General features: G+C 35.4%; 1 protein-coding gene across 9 annotated transcripts in view; it reads right to left on the reverse strand.

The window, feature by feature from the left end:
- Positions 1-23,766, reverse strand: part of PTBP3 (polypyrimidine tract binding protein 3) — a 96,016-nt gene that overhangs the window by 60,177 nt on the left and 12,073 nt on the right. For all 9 annotated transcript variants that reach the window (XM_079112590.1, XM_079112588.1, XM_079112589.1 and 6 more), the window contains one exon: positions 871-955. In XM_079112590.1, coding sequence (XP_078968716.1) covers positions 871-955 — 85 coding nt within the window. The remainder of the gene's footprint in view (positions 1-870; positions 956-23,766) is intronic.

Below are 23,766 nucleotides of genomic sequence, written 5' to 3' on the forward strand. Positions count from 1 at the left end.
CAGGAAACCACTGCCCATATGGCATTTTCATTTGATGTTCCACAGGAATCTCAAACTCAATATATACAAATCGGAACTTATGTTCTTCCTATATTCTCTGACAGAAATAAATGGCATCACCACTCATATAATTATCAAAGTATAAGTCCAAAAACCTAGAAGTCATTGTCAGAATCCCTTGAATATTCAATTAATTACCAATTACTGTCAATTTTACCTTCTACAAGATCTCCAATTCTCTCCATCACAATTGTCACTGCCACAGTGAAGTTACCATCCCTTATTAGTAGTACAACAATGGCCTCTTAATTGTCCACTCTCCTTCCAGTACTGCACTCTTTCAATCCATTTTGTAGCCTTCACATTTCAAAAGTAGTTGTTTTAAAATCAAGTGGTACCCTGAAGTATGTAGATTACATAGGGCTGAGGGTATATATAGCTCAGTAGTGGAGCACATCCTGGATGTTCGATCCTCGGCACGCCCCACCAAACAAAAAAGTCTCACAGTTTTAATACTTCTATTCCAAGTCCATCATCATTCAACACAGATTTTAAATCTAGCTCTTTCACTCAACAGTTGAGTGGGGTCACAAACTTAATGACAGTAGTTTTATCACAACTATATAACATAAAGAAAACAAAAAGAAATCATCAAATTAGATTCAAAGGAAGTCTTAAAACTTAAGAGAGCTGTAACTGGTGATTTCATCTACATAAACAGTACAGTACCCTACTACAACAAATTTTAGTTTTTATTATAAACAGTATCACTTCAACATATATATGTTCATAAGATGAGCAAAATAAGAACACTATAAAAAATGTTGAAACTCACAGAAAGAAAACATCTGGAAAAATATTAAAACTTACCATACACGCCTGTAGAAGGAGTCGAACTGTTCATGGTAGAAGATCCGTTAATAACACCAGAAGAAAGAAGCTCATCAGACCCCCGCTGAAAAGCAAAACCAATCATCAGTTATTGAAACAGGTTTTAAATAATGGTTCATATTTACTACTAAAAATATTAAAAGCTAATTAGCTTAATATTTTAATATGAAAACATTTAAGGGAAGTTCTTGAGAATCACAAAATCTAAAGGTTAGAAGTGAACTGTATGATAAGGAAAAATTATAACACATTCACATGACTAATAGTTTTCAAAAAAAAAATGCCATCGCAAAAATGGAAGCATAATCTTACAACCAATCCCCTCTCCAAATCCAGTTCCTCAAGATGTATTACTCAAGTACTTAACTGTATTTAGAGGGTTGCAATCTGACACTCATTTTATAATACATATCTACATGCAAGTAATTCTTTTTCCCCTCTTAGAATCCTGATTTTTCAATACCTATATATTTTTAAAAATTAGCACTCAAAATACAATGTATTTCTATACTGGGCAAATTCTAATCAGTGATTTTTCATCTATTAATTCTAATGTGTACTGTGTCTTAAATATTTTATTCAGAAAACTGAAAAATCTCAATTCCACAAAAGATAAGGCTTCACTTAAAGAATAGGTTTTCCTACTGAGTTTTGCAGCCTGATAATTAACAGACAATATAGTTCACTGGCTACCGGCAGATAAAGGTAAAATTTTTTTCAATTTTAAATATAGTAAAAATCTATATGTAATCAACATGGTTTTTTATATATGAGGAATTTGGTAAAGTATGTGTTACTAAGAGATGTATTTTCTACATATATGTGAGTTTAGGATCAATGTTTCATCTGAAAATCAAGTTAGTTTGGTATTAGAAACCATCTGTACTCTTTCTGGCAGGAGTATGTTAAAATGTCAACAAAACATTGTAGATTAAAATGTAAAAGGTGGGTGGGGAGGCTGGGGTTGTAGCTCAGTAGTAGAGCCACTTGCCTAGCATGTGTGAGGTACAAGGTTAGATCCTCAGCACCACATAAAAAAATGAATAAATAAAGGTATTGTGTCCATCTACAACTAAAAACATAAAAAAAAAAAGGCGGATAGGACTGTAGCTCAGTGGCAGAGCCTTCTCTAGTACGTGTGAGGCACCATCTTTAGCACCACATAAAAACAAACAAACAAGGCATTCTTCCCATCTGTAGCTACAAAAAAAAAAAAAAAGTAGAAGGCAAAATAAAAGACAATTCTAGAAGATAATGTAAAAGAATAGCTTCATATTATTGGAGTAGGAAAAGATTCCTTAACCAAAAAACAAAAAGCGAAACCATAAAGAGAAAATATCGACAAACTAGACAATAGATTTTTATTTAACAAAGACATCGTGAAGAGAGTAACAAGGGCCAGGTGTCCTGGGTACAGTGGCACAAACCTATAATCCCATGCATTTGGGGGTCTAAGGCAGGAGAATGACAAGTGGCACAAACCTACAATCCCATCCATTTGGGGGTCTAAGGCAGGAGAATGACAAGTTTGAGGCCAACGTTGGCAACTCAGCAAGACCCCATCTCAGAATGAAATTTTTAAAAAGTAAAAAAGGTTGGGGATGTAGGCCAGTGATAAAGTACTCTGGGTTCAATGTCCAGTATCACAAAAGCAAATTAAAAAAAAAAAAAAACCCACTTTGAATAAAAATTAAGGGGGGATGGGGATATAGCTCAGTTGGTAGAGTGCTTGCCTCACATGCACAAGGGCTCAATCCCCAGCACTGCATCCCCACCACCAATTAAGACCATGAGTCTGCATGAATATGTAACAACGAATCCTACTATTATGGATAACTATAATGCACCAATTTTAAAAATATGAAAAAAAAGGACCCTATCACCACACACCTATCTAAACTAAAATAGAACATAGTGACAAACTCTGACAAGGATGTAGAATAATCTGGTTCTTTGAATACACTGCTGGTAAAAATGTAAAACAGTATATTTTGAGATTTCCTGAAAAACACTAAACATAAATTTTTATCTTAAAAGATTATATCCTCTTGGAAGGCTCAAAGATCATAGATCAGTGGTAGAGTTTGCCCAGTATGTTGTGTGAGAACTGGTTTTGAGACCCAGGGAGGGAGGGAGGGAGGGAGGAAAGGAAGGAAAGGAAGGCAAGGAAGGAAAGGAAGGAAGGAAGGAAGAAAGGAAGGAAGGAAGAAAAAGAAAGAAAAAAGACATAGTCCTAAAAAAATCCCATTATTTCACTCATACCACATTCTCAAAGTGACAAAATTATAGAAATGAAAAACAGATTGGCCATTTGCAGTGGGTAGAGACAATTGGGGGGAGGAGGTGGGTATGATTATAAAAGGGTACCATAAGGGAGATCTTTGTGGTGAAAGACTAGTTCTGCATCTTGATTTTGGTGGTAGTTACATGAATCTGTACAGGCCATAAAATGAAACAGAAAAATAGATATAGAAATAGAAATAATGCCACATAAAGACATTTTATGAATATCACCATCTTTGTTTTAATGATATACTATAATTATGCAAGACATAAGCATTCAGAAACTTGGTGAAGTGTTCACAGGCCCTTTCTATGGTATTTTTAAAATTTGCTGTGAATCTCTAATCGTTTAAAAATTTAAAAGAAAAATAAAAACAATAATCTATGATGAGAGATACTTCGTTCTGAGCCAGAAAACTCCTACTGGCTTGAGAGGCTTCTTCCTAGACTAGTCATTACTACCTAACCCGTGCTTAATCCTCCCACGATTCACTGTCACCGCTCATTCCCCACACTATGCTTTAAAGATGAACAATATTCAAAACAGAACCACATGGTTTCCTTATGGGAATCTATTTGTAAGGTTAAAAAAAAAAAAAAGAAGAGAAAGTATAATTATAAAAGAGAGACTACATACACCAGAAAAATTATACCATTTTAAATTTTGAGAAAATATCTCTTCATATAGTAACCTCTCCTAAATACAAAGGGATATAATACTCAAGGAAGAGGCAAATAAGAAATTGACCAAAGGAATAAATGCGAGATTGGTGCAAAAATAAATAATTCAAAAGTCAAACATATCCAGGGAAGGATCAGAAAGTAAAAAATGCAAACACCGTTCTACCATCCAAACACATTACTTACTGTAAGGAACTATTTCTATAATTTTGATATTTAAAAAAAAAAAAAAACTCAAAGAAGGAAACGTTCAAGAAAGCATTTTCTTGGATACACCTGAGATTACCTGAAAGACTTCTAGAAAAGTCATTTAACTGTGAACACAGGTTACAAGGTTTGAATTTAGGCTCCACAGACTTAAATTACCTTTGTATTATACAAATTATTTAACCTCTTTAAGACTCAGTTTGCTCATATATAAAACGTGAATCATTATGGTACCCACTGTAATGGGTTTCTCTGAAGATCATTATTTCTAATATATAGGTTTTATTAAACACTGGCAATAAGTTTAACGATTACTTGTTCCTTTTCAAAGTTATATATACCAACAGTTACTTATATTCAATGCAATACTGGAAAGTAATCACCTAAAAATGTGAATTTTTCTTTCAATAAGGAAAACTTTCAGGCTGGGATTGTGGCTCAGTGATGGAGTGCTTGTGCATGTGTGAGGCACTGGGTTCCATCCTCAGCACCACATAAAATGAATGAAAAAAAAAAAGGTACTGTGTCTATCTACAACTAAAAAAAGTTTTTTTAAAATAAAACTTTCCAAAATTTCAAAAGGAAATATTCCTTTACTATTTTTTTAAAAAGTTCCTTCTCTCCAATAAATTATAAAAGACGATTTTGATAAAATATTGTGATATTTAAGGGGGAAAATGTCCTTTTTATGTAATTATCCTTAAACACCTATGCATACTTATCCAATTACCTCAGAATCATCTATCATTTTGATTATTCATTCTTTTTTTGTTGTTAGTTTTTTTAAATTTATTTTTATTGTAAACGAATGGGATACATGTTGTTTCTGTTTGTACATGGAGTAACAGCATACCATTTGCATAATCATACATTTACATAGGGTAATGGTGCTTGATTCATTCTGTTATTTTTTCCTCCCCCCCACCCCTCCCCTCTTTTCCCTCTATACAGTCCCTCCTTCCTCCATTCCTGCCCCCCTTCAACCCCCCATTATGTGTCATCATCCGCTTATCAGCGAGATCATTCGTCCTTTGGTTTTTTGAGATTGGCTTATCTCAGCATGATATTCTCCAATTTCATCCATTTGCCTGCAAATGCCATAATTTTATTATTCTTTATAGCTGAGTAATATTCCATTGTGTATATATACCATAGTTTCTTTATCCATTCATCAATTGAAGGACATCTCGGTTGGTTCCACAATCTGGCTATTGTGAATTGAGCAGCTATGAACATTGATGTGGCTGTATCTCTGTAGTATGCTGATTTTAAGTCTTTTGGGTATAGGCCAAGGAGTGGGACAGCTGGGTCAAATGGTGGGTCCAAGTTTTCTAAGGAATCTGCACACTGCTTTCCAGAGTGGCTGCACTAATTTGCAGCCCCACCAGCAATGTATGAGTGTACCTTTTTCCCCACATCCTCTCCAACACCTATTCATTCATCTTAATAAGCATTTTATGAAGTTACAATATTAATCTGAGTCTATAACCCGTTCAACTGATAAGGTTTTTTCAAGTTGTTACTTTACCATGATTATTTTTAAAATTGTCACCCATAATTACTTTCCTATTATTAAGTAACTGTGCTTCCAATTATCACTATAAATTATGCTGCAATAATTCTTTTAGGACAGCATTATTTTCCCCGTATTTTTATCTGTAGAATGGGAGGAATCTTTGCTAGCTACTCTTCTGACAGAGGATTAATATCTAGAACACAAAAAGCTCAAAAAACTTCACATCAAAAAAATCAAATAATATAATTTATAAATGAGCTGATGAATTAGACACTTCTCAAAAGAATACAAATGGCCAATAAATAAATGAAAAAATGTTCAATATCATTTATGGTTAAGGAAATGCAAATCAAAACTACACTGAGATTTCATCTCACACCAGTCACCAAGAATACAAATAATAAATGCTGCAGAGGATGTGGAGGAAAAGGAACATTTTTTTACACCATTGTTGGGACTGTAAATTACTATGACTACTATGGAAATCAGCAGGGAGGTTCCTCAAAAGACTAGGAAAGGAACCATAACATGAGGCAGCTATGCCACTCATCAGTATTTACCCTGAAGAATTAAAGTTGTCTTACCACAGTTATACAGGCATACTCATGTTTACAGCAGCACAATTCAGATTTGAACTACAGAACAGTCCAGGTGTCCATCAGTGGATGAATGGATAAAGAAAACCTGGTATATACACACACTGGAATTTTATTCAGCCATTAAGAAAAATAAAACTATGTCATTTGCAGGAAAATGTACGGAACTAGAGGACCATCATATTAAGTGAAATAAATCAAACTGAGGTCAAGGGTCCTATGTTTTCTCTCATTTGCACAAGCTAGAGAAGTAAAAGGAAAAGAAAGGTGGGGTGGACCTCCTAAAAAATCAAAGGGAGACTAGTAGAGGAAAGCAACCAAGGGGTGGCAGATAGGGAGGGATGAGGGAAGTGCTGGGGAGTGATACTGGCTAAATTATATTGTTATATTGTGTGCATGTATGAATATGTAACAACAAATCCTTACTTACAACTATAATGTACCAATTAAAAATGCGGGGAAAAACAGCATTTTTTTCCTGGATTTTGTATTTTATCTGTAGAATAATGTTCAGAAGTAAAACAGATAATTTTTGATTACACAAAAAGTAAAGCTGCAGTTTTAGTCAGCTTTTTTATTGCTGGGACCAAAAGGCCTGACAAGAACAATTAGAGGAGGAATAGTTACTTGAGGGCTCACAGTTTCAGAGGTCTCAGTCCATAGATAGCTCGGGGTTCAAATGTAAAGCATCCATCATGATGGAGGAGTATATAGGCAAGCGGCTCAAGATATCACACAAGGAAGCAGAGAAAGACTAAGCTCAGCTCAACAACTATACACCCCGAAGGTACGCCCCCAGTGACCCACCTCCTTCAGCCACACCCTACCAGCCTACAGTTACTACTCAGTTAATCCCTATCAGGGGATTATGGGTTAAAGTTCTCAAAAAGCAATCACTTCACCTCTAAACCTTCTTGAGTTGCCTCATACACAAGCTTTAGGGGGGACACCTAAATATCTAAACTGTAACAGCTGCAAAAAAAAACTACAATTCCCATAGAACAATGTAGAATAATTTCAAGTTACTACTACACTGAGTGACTACTAAGAAGCATTGTATTTCTACAGGAGGTCTTCCAAATACTGTTAAATTAGCACATAATTGTCTCATTTTAATATGACTCAGCGTTTGAGTAACAAAGAATTTAACCTTGCCCAAAGAGAGGTGTAGCTTTTCTTTTGTCCTCTCCTGGAAAGCAATCTCTAAGCTTTTGGAATGTCATGTCGAAGAGGGCTGGCTGCCTTTTGGGTCACCAGATAGTCCTTAGTATGGGAGCTGACAATACATCATTTAGGTTAGGGGCCTGTGGGTCATGCCTGGAGCAGCTGGGGATGGTAGATGGAGATAATCGTTGTGGGAAACCAATTATGCTCACATAATGGAGCCCCCGATATAAACTGTAAATACCAGAGCTCTTGTGAGCTCTCCTGATTGACAACGCACCATACCTACTACCACACACTGAAGCTAAGAAAGTAATGTATTCATGGGGAGAACACTATGGAAGCTCCAAGTTTGGTTATTTGCCTGGACTCTACCTTATATGATGCTTCTCCTGGTTGATTTTAATCTGTATCCTTTCAATGTAGTAAACCAGTTTACTAGCTTTCAAGTGTGTTGTGTGTCCTAGTAAATTATCAGACTTGAGGGTAATAGTTTGGAGAACTACCTAGACTCACAAGTGGTGTCAGAAATAAAAACAAGACTTTCGTGAACTGTCTCATGATTTCACAAGTGGCCTAACTCTTCACAGGGTTAAATGATGAATCATTAAATATAATAAAATTATTCATTTAATGAAACTTTTTAAACTCTATTCTTGAACCTTTGAATTACCACTGAACTTCTAACTGTAAAAAAATTAGATGGAAAATGTGATAATAATATTCAAGCATAGAAAAATCAGAAAATTAAATTTCTGTATCTTAAATTAACATAACATCTTATCTGTCACATTCAAAATATCCACACAAAATATCAATTAAGCAAGGAAATGGTAAACACTGCAAGATTCCTCAAAATAAACAACAAAGTTGGATAATTCAACTAGCTCTTTCAATAATACAAAGAGCTTTTTAAAATGGAATAAAACATAACTTAAATAATGCATAAGGAAACCCTATAGTAAGTATCAAGTGATATACTGAGACAGATATTTTAATTGTCTTATTACACAATAAAGACAAAAAGCTCTGACTTTTTATATCTGGAAACCTGTTCATTAGTGATAGGGTTTATCACTCATCACACAGAATAAACAAGACTCTAATAATTATGATACGGGCTGGGGTTGTAGCTCAGTGGTAGAGTGCTTGCCTCAAATGTGTGAGACACCGGGTTTGACCCTCAGCACCACATAAGGATAAATAAATTACAGTATTATGCCCATCTACAACTAAAAAATTTTTTTAAATAATAATAATTTTTTTATGATAGTGGTTACATGTGTTTACCCTAGTAATTTCAGAATATGATAAACAAAAGAATAAAAGGAGCTTACATTTGTAAACGCAATCAAAAACATTCTTTTTTTTTTTTTGCAGAGCTGGGGATTGAACCCAGGGCCTTGTGCTTGCAAGGCAAGCACTCTACCAACTGAGCTATATCCCCAGTTCCCATAAAACATTCTTTTTTTTTTTTTCTTTTTTTTTGCGGTACTGGGGATTTGAACCCAGGGCCTTGGGCTTGAGAGGCAAGCACTCAACCGAGCTATATCCCTAGCCCAAAACATTCTTAAACTACAATTTACTGGCCAAGTTTCTCCCCCCCAAGAATTCATTTTCAAGTTACAGAAAACAAAACTTTCATATTATAAAGCTTAAATCCAAAGTTTTGTTACTTTGTAAAACATTTTAAAAAATAATTTGTTCTATATTGTTACTTTAAACACTCCTTTTAATAAAGAAATAAAACCTTTCTTTTCTAGACATAAATTTTCTCCTAAAAACATACTCATGTATGATTACAGGCTACTTCGGTATGATTTTTTTCTGAAAATTACACTTAATATTTATACCCTAAGCGTCTGTAAGCAATTGTCCTTAATAGTAGAGGAGAAATAATGTAGACCTAAGTAAAATCGAATATTTCTCTCATTAGGTTCAACTGCTATAACAAATATAGGTTAAGGAAAGAATGCAAAATATTCCAGCACAACGAAAGACTTAAATAATGAAAGACAATTTGGCAAGATGAGTGATTATAGACTACCAAGAAAACAAAATTATTTAAAAGGAGAAGAGGGGGGACTTTGTATCAACAATTAATAGTACACAAAGGTGGCCTTAACAGGCCAAATAATGAAGATATCACAGGGAGGGAGAACAGACACTACTGGATCAACAGTCTCCTTAGAAACACACAGTAAATTTACATTAAGTCCAGCAGTTTCCTGTGGACTTGTTAGCACTCTGGCTGTATCAACACACCAATCAGCTTCACTTCCCTCAAGTATCAATTATTGAAGATCTTTCCTGATTGAAGAGGAAAAAAATACACAGGCTCAACAAGGCAAAGGAATAATGTAATGGGGCAGCACAAATATAAAGTGTTTCATTATCAAATTTGATGGGAATTGGTTTTATTTAGCATTAAAGTGAGGGTATTAATATGATGAAAGGCAACCCATGCAACTGAAAAACAGACACTGAAATAAAATGTAAGGAAGATTCTGAAAATAAATCATTAACTCACACTTAACTTCAGATCACAGCTAAAGTACGTGTGAAATTCAAGAATAAGCTATGATTCATTTTAGCCTATCAGATAAGAGCGGGGAGGTCAAGGAGGAGGACAGGGGGAGCAGGAGCAGCATTAACAGCAGTAGTATCACTAGGTTCAATTTATTTTTCAACCCAGAAACCTGTTTGTCATCATTTCATACAAAATTTCCCCTCAATTTTACGCCAATCCTGTGATTTATTTATTCTACACGTTGACATAATTTTACGCCAACCCTGTGATTTATTTATTCTACACGTTGACATCATCTTATATCAGAACTTAAGTGACAATACCTGGCTACAGTTACCCTTTCTAAGAGCAAAAGAAACAAAATACAATGATAACTGGAATGGATTGCTTAGTATATGCCACAAACTATTCAAAATACTTTTTGCAGTCCTATTTTATGTAAGCTAAGAAGCCTTTGATTTGAAGAACCCATCATTTTATCTAACATCTATAAGGAAAAAGTGCTGCCAATTAAATTATACCTATCAACTTTAGGATGCATCCTGATGTCAGAAATTGTATGGGGGAAAAAAAAAAGGCCTTAAAATCAATGTACTGAATCTTTACAAAATTCCAAGAATTAAATACTGACCAGCACTGGCACAAATTGTTAAAAATACTAGCGCTACCCCTTTTCCTTCTACATTTACATTCTGGATCTCTCTGAAGTGCCTTTTCACAAGGTGATAACTAACAGAATGTAAGTGCTTAACTCTGAAACCATATGACCATATTAATTCCATGTGAAAGAAATCTCTGTAAGATAATTTTAAAACTTCTCAGTTAGGTGATGTGGCACAAACCTATCATCTCAGCAACTAGGAAGACTGAGACAGAAGGATCACAAGTTTTGGGGCAGCCTGAGCAACTCAGTCAGACGCTGTCTCAAAATAAAAAATAAAAAGGGCTGTGGGTATAGTTCAGTGGTACAGCCCCTGCGTTCAATTCCCAGTACTAAAGGAAAAAAAAAAAAACCAACTTTTCTACCATACCTGTAGAAAAACAAAGACAACTGTCATAAAACTGTTTACAAATACTATTTGTTTTTTTCCTTAAAACGTTTTTTTAGTTGTCAAAGGACCTTTATTTTATTTATTTTTATTTTTATGTGGTGCTGAGGATTGAATCTAGTGCCTCACACATGCTAGGCAAGTGTTCTACCACTAAGCTACAACCCCAGCTCTACAATGCTATTTCTAGCAAATAAATATAACATGTATTATAGTTTTTAACCCCCTACCCTTTTTTGGTACTGGGTGCGATTTAACCCAGGGATGCTATAATATTTTCCACTTTTATAAAAATTAGTAAATAAAAATACATACACTATGTGCATACATGTAAAGGTTTCAAAGCAAATTCACTTAAATGTCAGCAGAGATTATTGTATCTAGCTTTTTACTTTCTCATATTTATCACATTTAAAAATTAACTGATTAGAGGGAAAGGGGCTATTTTCGCTTGGCAAAAAAAATTAACCTTAAAAATTTCGATATTTGTCTCAAGTCCAACTGATGGACCATCCAACTACATACATATCATGAGGATCTAGGCCAATTCTAATACTGATCATTAATGAAAATACTACAATCCCAAAAATTATGTACAAAAATTAAATTTTAAAATATTTCTTATATCATTTAGTGATTTGCAAATACCTCTTTTATAATAACTATACCTTATGACCTTAGGATTCATGTTTAATTCAAGAAAGAAATTAAGAAATCAGAGTGAATTGTAATGAGACCCAACAGATGAAATTCTAATGTGTGACAAAAGGAAGTTCTCCAACCGCCTCTTATATTTGGTGAAACTAGAAATATACTTTACTGCTTTAGTAGACTGGAAGTTATGCTTTCATCTCCAATTCTATGATACAGAATAAACCAATTTCCAAAAAATGGAACCATTAACCAAATACCATCTGGGACATTAATTACTCCAAAGTCAAACCCACACCATGGCATAGAAAACAAAGAAAAAGCTCTGGAAATAAACCTTTGAATCCAGCCCGTCACTTATCCCCTGTGTGACCTAAGGTACTAGGCTAGGAAAACATAGAGAACATTTGTTAAATTTGGTATCCTTTTTATAAAATTGATCTAACATTTTAATAGATATGCAAGATTCCTTTTAAAAAAAACTTCTTGTATACTGCCACCTAGCAAGACAAGGGTTAATGCCTTTTTTTTTTTTTTTTTAACTAAGGGAGGAGAATGAGCAGGACTGATAAGAATACTGGCGTTCTACCAATCTATTGATAATTTAGAGAGGTGCTGAAATATATGACTATGGGTTTGGCTACATAGTTCATTGGAAACTGGTATCCAACTCTTCAAGAAAATATCTCATATTCTTGGGCAGGAGTCTTATACTAAAAGATAAATTCTTTTTTCCTTTTACTTGTGTGTGTGTATAGTACTGGAACTGAACCCAGGCCTCACGTATGCTAGGTAAATGCCTTACCACTGAGCTACACCCACAGTTCAAAAGATAAATTCTAAAACCTCAACAGTACTTGCTCAGTCTAAAGGGGTGATTCTCTTGAGGTACTATTGCTCCATGGCGGTTGTTGCTGCTATTGCTCCAACATGTCATCACTAGCTGTAAGGTTGTTAAATGTGAAGTTCCTATCTGAACTTGTAATTGAGCACAAATGAGTTAATCTGCCAGAATTCTCACTTAAGGAAAGTTCATATCAATGTAGGATCTGCTTACCAGTCAGGTTCCCAAGCACCAGTCAAGGGTCAACCTTACCAGCAACCTTTTTCTTTTTCTCCTGGGGTCAGGGGTATACCGGGGATTAAACTCAGGGGCACTCGACCACTGAGCCACATCCCCAGCCCTATTTTTCATATTTTATTTAGAGACAGGGTCTCATTGAGTTGCTTAGCTCCTTGGTTTTGTGGAGGCTGGTTTTGAACTCACACTTCTCCAGCCTCAGCCTCCCAAACTGTTGGGATTATAGGCATGTGCCATCCCGCCCCCTGCACAAATAACCTTTCTAAGGAAAGCAATCTCAGTCCTGCTACATAACACGCTATCTGCCAAACCTAAATAACCAAGTTTTAATTTTTTTTAAAGAGTTCTCTCCTAACAATGGAACCCACGCTTCTTCAAAATTAAAGTTCTATTTCCATTAGCAATGGATTTGGAAGAGGAAGACTCTGAAAGACTACAATGCCAACAAAAAATCAGAGACAGATACAACAACATCATAGGGGTTAAATAATACAGGCTAGGGAGGTCAGGCACTTGTACTCAACTCCTAGCTCCACTAATTGTGTGATGGATAAGTTATTTAGTATATTTTCACCTCAGTTTCCAACCTGAAATAGGGAAAATAAAAAATTATTTTCTTCAGTGTTGCTGGTAAGGATTACACACAAAAGTGCACACAAAGGACTTAACGGCTATAATTTAAAAGAAGTTCCACTCCTCACCCAGTCCTTGAAGTCATTCTGAGGTTAAATGACAATCAGAACAGCAAGGGTCTTATACCAATGGTCATGACATGCAATCATGATATACAACTGTTTAGCAACAGTTAAATACCAAAATATATCATTAATTTACAGAGGAGAAAATTGACTTGATTATAAATGACAACTGAGGAACCATCTGAAGATAATAATGACTCCATCCATATCTTAAATCCTCACTAGAAGTCCAAATGCATCAAGATCTAAATGTTAAAAAAAAAAATCAGACAAGTATTGGAAGAAAATATAAGTCCTTTATAGCCCTCAAACAGGAAAAGCCTAACTATGACTTAAAATCCAGAGCTAAAGAACAACAATAAATTCAGTTATCCAAAAATAAAAAGCTTTTTTTTTTTTTTAAGTTTTTCAGTTTTGATGGACACAATACCTTTATTTCATTTTATTTTTTTATGTGGTGCTGAGGATCAAACCCAGTACCTTGCTCGTGGTAAGCAAGTGCTGTACCACTGAGCCACAACCCAGCCCCAGACTTCCGGTGCTGGGGATTGAACCCAGAGCCTTGTGCTTGCAAGGCAAGCACTCTACCAACTGAGCTACATTCCCAGCCCCTAAAAAGCTTTGATATGACAGAAAACTTCATAAGCAAATCAAATGATACTGAGAAAAATATTTACAGTTCATTACAGGCAAAGGGTTTACCTCTCTATTTTACAAGGAGCTTCTAGAACTTGAGAAAAGACTATGCCAATAGAAATAAAGGATGAAAACCAACATCTCAGACAAAATAGAAATGGACCTTAAAAATTAAAAAATGTGCTCTACCTTATTCATAAAAGAAAAAAAAACTAAATTAAAATAGTACTTCTCACCTGTAACACTGGCAAAAATACAACTTTGACAGAACAATTTTTTGGTCGGAATTGGAAGTACAAAATTGTACAACCACAGTAGAGGTGAATCTGGTAATATTTTCCTAGAGACACAAAAGTAATTCAAATGTCTGGATTCTATTTCACAAATACATATGTATATCATGTAATAACATAAACAAGAATTATTCATAAGTAATTACTTAATGGAGTACAATACTAGAGAGAAGAATCCATTAATAGGGATCCTTATCATTGCTGTTTGCAGCTGTTAAAAAACAACCACTGGGACTGGGGTTGTGGCTCACCTAGAATGCGTGAGGCCCTGGGTTCGATCCTCAGCACCACATAAAAATAAAATAAAGGTATTGCATCCACCTACAAGTAAAACATTTTTTTTTTTTTTAAATGACAACTGGCCAGGTGTGGTGGTACATGCCTTAATTCCAGGCACTCAGGAGGCTAATGCAGGAGGATCACGAATACAAAGACCGCCTGGGCAACCTAGCAAGACCCCCATATTAAAATAAAATTTAAAAAAAAGTGCCAGGTACAATAGCACATGCCTACAATCCCAGAGACTCAGGAGGTTAAGGCTGGAAGATCCCAAGTTTGAGGCCAGGTTTGGCAATTTAGCAAAACCCTGTTTCAAAATAAAAAAAATTAAAATGACTGGGGATATAGCTCAGTGGTAGAAAGCCCATATATGCAATCCCCAATACCATTAAGACTTGATATTGATTTGTTCCAGTTTTCTGGGTCCTCAAGGTTCAATTCTGGCAGGTTATGTGTTCAGAAATACATCCATTTGTCCTAAATTTTCCAATCTGCTGGCATATATGCAGTCATAATGGTCCCTAATGATCCTTTGTATTTCTGTGGTATCAGCTCTAATGCCTCCTTTTTAATTTTATTTGTGTCTTCTCTTTTGTCTTGGTTAGTATCACTAAAGGTTTTTAAATTTTGCTCATTTTCAAAAAAAAACCCAGCTCTTGTTCTACTGGAGTTTCATTTTGGGGAGCTTGGTTTTTGGTTTTCATTTTTTGTTTTCCCCCAACTCTCTATTTCATTCATTTCTGCTCTGATCTCTCTTATTTCTTTTCTTCTACAAATAGAGGGTTTGGCTTGTTCTTGTCTTTCTAGTTATCTTGAGTTGCACTGTTATATTGTTGATCTGAAATCTTTTTTAACATAGGCATTTATTGCTATAAAGTTCCCTCTAAGTATAGATTTTACTATAATCCATAGGCTTTGACAAGGTGTTTTCATTTTCACTTGTTTCAAGAATTTTTAAAAATTTCCTTTTGAGTTCTTTGACCCATTGGTTGTTAAAGAGAACACTGTTTCATTTCTGTACACCTGTACAATTTTTAAACTTTCTGTTGTTGATTCTACTTTATTCCACTATAGTCAAAGAAGACACAAGCAATGATTTCAATTTTTCTGAATTCAATTTTGTGGCCTATGGTCTATTCAGGAGAATGTTCCATGTGCTTAAGAGAATAATTTGTACTTTAAAACTGTTGGATGAAATGTTATGTAAATGCATATTAGGTCCTTTGGGTCTATAATATAGTTTATCTCTAATGTTTCTTTGTTGATTTGTCTGAATGTGTCCACTGATGAACCTGAGATTGTGAAGTTCCCAACTACAACTGTATTAGTCTATCTCTTCTTTTAGATCTAATGTTACTTTATATAACTGGAAACACCAGCACTGAATGCATACATATTTACAACTGTTATCCCCTTCTGCTGAATTATCCCTTTTATCATTATATAGTGATTTTCATCAACTCTTTAGGTTTTTTTTAATCTGAAGTCTGTTTTATGTAAGGGCTACTGTTTTATATTTTAGAGTTACTTGTGCTCACTTTTGGTTTCCATATACTGGTGTATCTTTTCTCATCCCTTAGCTTTCAGTTTGTGTCTTTACTGTTGAAGTCAGTTTATCAGGGACAGCATATTATTGTATGTGTAATTTTTATTCCACATCAGTCGGTCTGTATCTTTTAATTGATGGAATTTAACCTGCTTGCATTCAAGATGGTAATTACAAGAAAAGAATCCCTATTATTCTGCTAGTTTAGTTCTATATATCCCTTTGCTCCTTTCTTCTTGTTCATCTTTGTAAGTTTGGTGGTTTTCTGTATTGGTAAGGTTTGATTTTCTTCACTTTCTCCTTTTGTGTATGTGGTCTACTGCTGAGTTTGGTACCTTCCCATATTATCACAATGGCAATTATCATTCCTCCACTTCTAATGCAGGAACCTTTAAGTATTTCTTACAGAGCCAGCCTGGCAGTGATAAACTATCTTGGAAAATATTTCTTCATCATTTTTGAAGGATACCTCTGCTTGGTATAGTATTCTTGGTTGGCAAGAACTTCTTTTGTTTTTGTTGATGTTGTTTTTTTCTCTTTCAGGACTTTGAAAGTATCATCCATCCCACTCTCTTCTGCCTGTAAAGTTTCTGCTAACATATCATCCATGGGTCTTTTCTAAATGATCTGACACTTTTTTCCTGATGCTTTTAGAATTCTGTCTTGTACTTTTGACAGGTCAATTATAAGTCTCACAGAGAATCCTTTTTGGTTTCCTCTATTACAGGGGTTCTTTGAGCTTCTTGGACTTGCATGTCTATATCTTCCCAGAATTTAGAAAGTTTTCAATAATTATTCACCTAACAGGTTTTTTTTAATGGCTTTTCCCTTCTCTTCTAGAACACTCATAATTTGAAAGTTTGTTCAAAGGTGTCCCATAAGTCTCCTCTATTGCTGCTGCTTCTTTTTTTCCTTGCCTGGTTTATTTCAAAAACCCTTTGTTCAAGCACAGAAATTCTTCCTTCTCTTTGATCAATTCCACAGCTGAGGTCCTTAAGTGTATTTTCTATTTCAGCTATACAGTTCTTTGGTTCCAAGATTTGACTACTTTTATAATCTCTTTTTGATAAATTTCTCAAGCATATCATAAACTGCCTGTATTCTCTCATCTATCATTAAGTTTCTTTGAAAGAATTGTTGTTTTTTTGTTTTTTTTTTTTTTTGGGCGGTGCTGAGGATCGAACCCAAGGCGAGCACTTTACCAACTGAGCTATCTCCCCAGCCCTAAATCATTGTTTTGATGGCTGAGTTGTAGTTCAGTGTTAGAGCACTTGCCTAGCACGCAGATGGCCCAGGGTTCAATCCCCAGCACGGGGAAAAAAAATCAACTTTTGAATTCTTTGTCAGGCCATTCATTTATTTCCTTTGCTTTGGAGTTTTGCTAGAGAGTCACTGTGTCCCTTTGGAGGCATAATGTTCACCCTTGTTTTTTCATGTTTCTTATGTCATTATGTTAACATTTGTGCATCTGGTAGGTTAGTTGCCTTTACCAATTTCAAAGGATGGCTTTTATATTAAAAGATTTTTTCCTGTATAGATTGCATTGGCTCTGCTTCCAGATGAGCATTTTAGGACAGTGTCCATACAGCTTCTTCAGCTATAATCAAGGTCAGTAATGTCTGCAGGTGTCTTACTGGCCTCAGTTGCAGGACTGTGGGACTGCACTGTGAACTGGAATGTAGGTCTTATGGTGGTTGGGTTCACTGGCAACTCTGGGAACTGAGTGTCCAGCTGTGGGAAATGTGAATACACATCAGTTTCCTTGGATAGTGCAGGGGCAGGATTGCTCTGGTGGGCCAGTGCAGGTGAGATATGGCTGGTGTGGCAGTAAGGTATGGCCCAGATAGAACACCTGTCAATATTTGAGGTTCAGGAAGCTCACACAGATTGACTTCACAGAACCTCTGAGCACCAAGCTGCTCAGAGCATCTTCTTCCTGGGACCAAGTGTGGGGAGCAATCCATTTGTTTCTCAAGTCTCAGCTGCCTGAACTTCTGAGAATTACCCAGCTGCTTCTTGAGATGACAGGATGGGCCACCCAGTTGCATTCCAGAAACCTTAGGGAGCCAAGCTGCACAGGACAAGTTGGTTGCTGAACAGGGTCAGGAGGAAGTAGGTGGTGCCACCCATCTCCTGCATTTTATATTTGAAGAAGAAAAAAATTATGTATTTGCCTTTATTTGCATTAAAAAGGTACCAAAAGGGTAAAAAAAAAAAAAAAAAAAACAGTAAAAAGTTTACCTTTGGGTGGGGGGAAAGAAAATGTAAACAAGGCTGAGAATGAGAGCTAGCCACATACACACAGTTGAATTTCATTTCTGCTGTTATTACTTCTACTATTTTTACCTTCATTAATGAGTTTAATTTCATCAAAACATGCTCCAAGCTGGGCGTGGTAGGACATGCCTGTAATCCCAGTGGCTCGAGAGGCCAAGAGTCTGAGGCAGGAGAATCTCAAGTTAAAAGCCAGCCTCAGCAAGGTGAGGTGCTAAGCAACTCAGTGAGACCCTGTCTCTAAATAAAATACACAATAGGGTTGGAGATGTGACTCAGTGATTGAGTGCCTCTGAGTTCAATGCCCAGTACCCAAGGAAAATAAATAAACATGCACAGTATCAAATATTATAGAAGCAAATCTCTCCACTCCAATTCCAACAGTTCTCATTTATTCTAATAGTTGTACCATAACCCAGAATAACACATTTACAGCACTATTTTTAAATTATCAACTTTAAAGGTAAACCATCTGATGTCTAAAACAAAAATATAACAATTTATCATCCTTTTCCCATACTATCAATGTCTAAAACATATTCTAACTTTAATTCTTCTGTAAATACCTGTAAACTTTAATAATAATTGCTATATGAATAACAATAATGAAATTATACCTTAACTGCTTATTTGGTTAATTCAACATTATTTCTTCTTAATTCATCATTCTGAAATACAAACATAGTGCTAGTACTTTCTTTCAAACACAGTGCTAGTAGTATCTCCCTCCCTCCTTCTGCCAATTTACCCTCTTTATTGTGAACAACTATTTCATTCTGCTCTGCAAGAACAGCATTCTGAGCTCTGTTCATTCATATGGTATCAAAAGGTTGACTCAAAAGCTCAAAACTGCAGGCATGATGGCACACACCTGTAATATCAGTGGCTCAGGAGGATTGCAAGTTTGAGGCCAGCCTGAGCAACTTGGCAAATCCCTAAGATACTCAGCAAGATCCTGTCTCAAAATAAAAGATAAAATGGGTTAGGGATGTGGCTCTGTGGTAATGCAATTCCCAGTAACCCCCAACAAAATGTTTAAAATAAAAAAACAGTAAATACACTTTTATAACTATGTAAATATTATTTAAGGAAACAATCCTGGCACACTTCATTTTTTACTCTATGGTTCAACATGATAACCTTAGGGACTATTTGAAAAACACTGTTCTGAGATTCAAGGTCAAATAGATTCATTATTATATTCCCATATTGCTTAACATCATGCCATATCCTAATCTGAGTCATATAACCAGGATTTTCTTATCCAGTTTATTAGCTTTCCATAGTATCTTTAAGTGCCTTTTAAAATTTTTATTCATACTACTCTTTTATCATAGCACTAATTTTGTCCCAAACTTTCCATGACACTCTTCATTATATCCAGTCCCCATTTTTCCCCCAAAGATCTTCCTAAAACCCTCTTCTGTCTTTCTGCTCTAACCTAGAATAAATGCTTTCTCTGGGTCTTCTGAATGGCTGCTGTCAACCTATATCACCTTTTCACCTTCTCTTTCTAGGAATGGCTCAGTTTTTCTTAAACCAGTATCTTCCTTGTTCTTTTTTTTCCCACCCTTGTTCTTATTTCATCATTTAGATTGAGTACATCCTTAAATAACTATCTAAATGACGATAAACAAAGTAAAGTTTTTAGATCTAGCCCATATATGAGAACTCTATCCTCACAACTGATCATTTGACTTAGTAGAGGATCTTGGTTAAAAATTATTTTTCCCAAGAAAATTATAAACAGTGTCCCATTTTCACCCAAGAGTAGTGTGACTGGTAAGATACCAGTCTGATATTCATTTCTTTGAAACTGACTTATTCCTCCCTGGAAGCTATGGGAATCATTTCTTCATCCATGAAATTTTGCAATAATATAACAACATATCTAGGCGATGGGTCTTTGTATTCACTGTCCTAATTAACTAGTGGATCTTTCAATGTGAACTGTTAAATTTGTATGAGTTGCTAACCCATCTCCAAATTCATCTGTAGAAACCTGTAGAACCTCGAAGAATGTGTGGATTTAAAAAACTAATCAAAATAATGAAAGAAACACCCTAAAGAAGCTGAAACTTAACTTCAACTAATGTGGGAGTGATAGAGATAAGTGGTTATAGACTGGAGTTGAGGACTTGAAGGTCTCAGTGAGAATACAAGTTGGAAGGAAGCTTTTTTTTTCCTTAAAGGAAAAAAATGCATTCTAACCAGGCATGCTACTGCATGCCTATAATCCCAGCAACTCAGGAGGCTGAGGCAGGTAGATAGCAATTTGAAGCCAGCCTCAGCAACTTAGCAAGACCCTGTCACAATATAAAAAATAAAAAAATAAAATTTTTTAAAATTACATTTTTGTTTTAAAATATCCTCAGGGATACAAACCCTCAGCAGATCTGTCACACAAATGCACATGTTAACTTTTCGGGGAAAGTACTCAAATCAGTAGGAAAACAAACCCAAGAGATGATTTAAAAAAAAAAAACAGGACATAGAAATAAAGTGATCAGATATCTTAATGAAACATACACTGGGGAAAAACAAACAAAAAACAAACCACTAAGGTCCAGAGAAAATGATAAAGTATGTCTATAATAATCCAAAACTAAAATTCTAGATCTTCATCAGCATGATGAAATACAAACCAAAAAAAAAAAAAAAAAAAGAAGATGAATCAACAGTTGAGTGAAAGTCTTACTACATCTCTCTTAAAAACAAACAAACTAAACATACAAAATATGACCAGGGAACCCAAACAATACAATCAATAACTTGAGCTAATAGATACATTGAATGTAGAACCAGATACCCAGCTAAGAGGATATATTTACAAAACAGACATTTGGGACATTTGGGCTAGGTGTGTAACAGTGGTAGAGTGCTTGCCTCATATGCAAAAAGTCCTGGGTTTAGATGGGCACAGTGGCACATGCCTGTAATCTCAGAAACTCAGGAGGCTGAGGCAGGAAGATCAACAATTCAAATCCAGCCTTAGCAACTCAGCAAGACCCTGTCTCTCTAAATAAAATATAAAAAAAAACAGTTGGGTATGTGTCTCAGTGGTTAAGTACCCCTGGGTTAAATCTCCAATACCAAAAAAAAAAAAAAGCAAGCCCTGGGTTTGATTCCCAGCAATGGGACGGGGAGAAACAGGGCACAGACATTGCCTCAGGTTAGCAAATAGCAAATTTATCTGAAAAGGGACAGATAGTACTTTAGGCTTTATGGCCTATATAGTCTGTCCCCAACTATCAACTCTGCTGCTGCAGGAACAAAAGCAACCATAGCACAGAAATGAGCATGGCTGTGTTCCAATAAAACTTATAGACAAGATGTAAGATATACAAAAACAAATAACAGGGAGCTCAATTTAACCCTTGGGTCATAATTTGCCAACTCCTATATTATAGTTCATAAAAGAATATCATCCAAAGGACTACACTAAAGAGACCATGTTTTCTACAATAAAATAAAAACAATAACAGAACAGCACATTATGTTTGGAAACTAAATTCTAAAAACTACTAGATAATCTTTGGGGTAAAAAGGAAATTAGAGCCAGGCACCATGGTGCACACTTATAACCCCATCAATCTGGGAGGATGAGGCAGGAGGATAGATCCCAAGTGCAAAGTCAGCCTCAGCAATTTAGTGAGGTCCTAAGCAACTTAGTGACGCCTTGTCTCAAAATAAAAAATAAACTGGGCTGGGGATGTGGCTCAGTGGTTAAGTGCCCCTAGGTTCAACCCCTGGTCCCAAAAAAAAAAAAAAAAAAAAAAAAAAGGAAATTAGGGGGGAAAAGTCATAGGAAAAATATAGAAACACTTTGAAATAATGAAAATAAGCATTAATCAAACTTGTAAATCACAGTTTATGTAACACTTTAAAGTAATTTATAAATACACATATCAGAAAATAAGGAATTTGAAAGTTATAATTTTAAGAAAGTTAATAGCTGGGGTGGTAATGCATACCTGTAATCCCAACTTGGGAGGCTGAGGCAAGAGGATTACAAAATCAAGGCCAGTCTGAGCAACTTAAGTGAGATTCTATTTCTTTTTTTTTTTAGTTTTTTTTAGATGTTGATGGATGTTTATTTTATTCATTTATTTATATGTGGGTGCTGAGAATTGAACCCAGTGCCTCACACATGCTAGGCAAGTGCTCTACCTCTGAGCCACAACCCCAGCCCAAGATTCTATTTCAAAATTAAAAATTAAAAAAAAAAAAAATTTTAAAGATCCAGTAATAGTGGCATATGCCTGTAATCCCAGTAACTCAGGAGGTGAGGCAAGAGGATCACAAGTTTGAGGCCAACTGAGCAACTTGGTGAGACCATACACAACTTGGCAAGACACTGTCTCAAAAAAAATATAAAGGGCTAGGTATACAGCTCAGTGGTAAAGCACCCATAGGTTCAATCTCCTCTACCAAAAAGAAAAAAAAAAAAAAAAAGATTCTCCTTAGCCCTATCTATAAAAGTTAAAACTCTGATGGCTTCTTGAAGCAAATAAAGAGCAATAACTTCTTTCATGTCCTTGGTAATAAGTAGAGTTCTAAGTTAAACACAGAAAAAGCCATAACTAAAAATTAAAAAGGAAAAGAAAATATATTTATGAAAATCAAATTCTTCTCTTTACCAAAACATACAATTAAATACAGAAGTCATGCAATGAGAGAAAAATGTATCTGACAATATACAAATATATATGTATATATATATATATATCCAATCGTAGACACATAAATCCATCTGAAAAAAAGGTAAGACTTTCAGTTTAGTAAGGAGCTTGAAAACTGCCATCTTTCCGTTTTACAAAAAGAAAAATACCAAACTAAAAATCATCAGCTATTTTTGGACCTAGCAGAGAAATATGGCTACTGGGCAAACCACTACACCTCGATATCTAGAGAGATGGATAACCCAGAGTCACAGTCAACATACATCCTTACTTGAAGCAGAAGCTAGAATCACAAATTAGATGCAAAACTTACTTGGGAATTTTGACAAGCTGCTGGTGGCTAAGTATGAACTTGCATAAGATAAATCTCTGCAGCCTACAATATTAGGGGTCCCAACACATTCCTGGGTTTTACCTCTAAAAAATTCACTGAGTTCTCAAGGTAAAGAGACAAGAAAGATTCTTTCTAGCCTCTAGCTGGAAGAGGGGGACAACCATTGTGAAATACAATTTCATGTTTCTTCAAAACAAAGTCCTACTCTACTCTATCCAATCCAAGGGAAGAGCATTTCCTCAATTTCAGCCCCTCTAGGCTTCCTGGCTTACCTAAGGGGGGTAGAGGAGCTGCCAACAAACACATGTGATAGTCACAGCCCAGGACACAGGCCTATCAAAAGCTTAAATTTAAGCTGGGTAATCCCAGCTACTA

This window comes from Sciurus vulgaris, assembly GCF_902686455.1.
Source record: "Sciurus vulgaris genome assembly, chromosome: 15".
NCBI classification, from domain to species: Eukaryota; Metazoa; Chordata; class Mammalia; order Rodentia; family Sciuridae; genus Sciurus; species Sciurus vulgaris.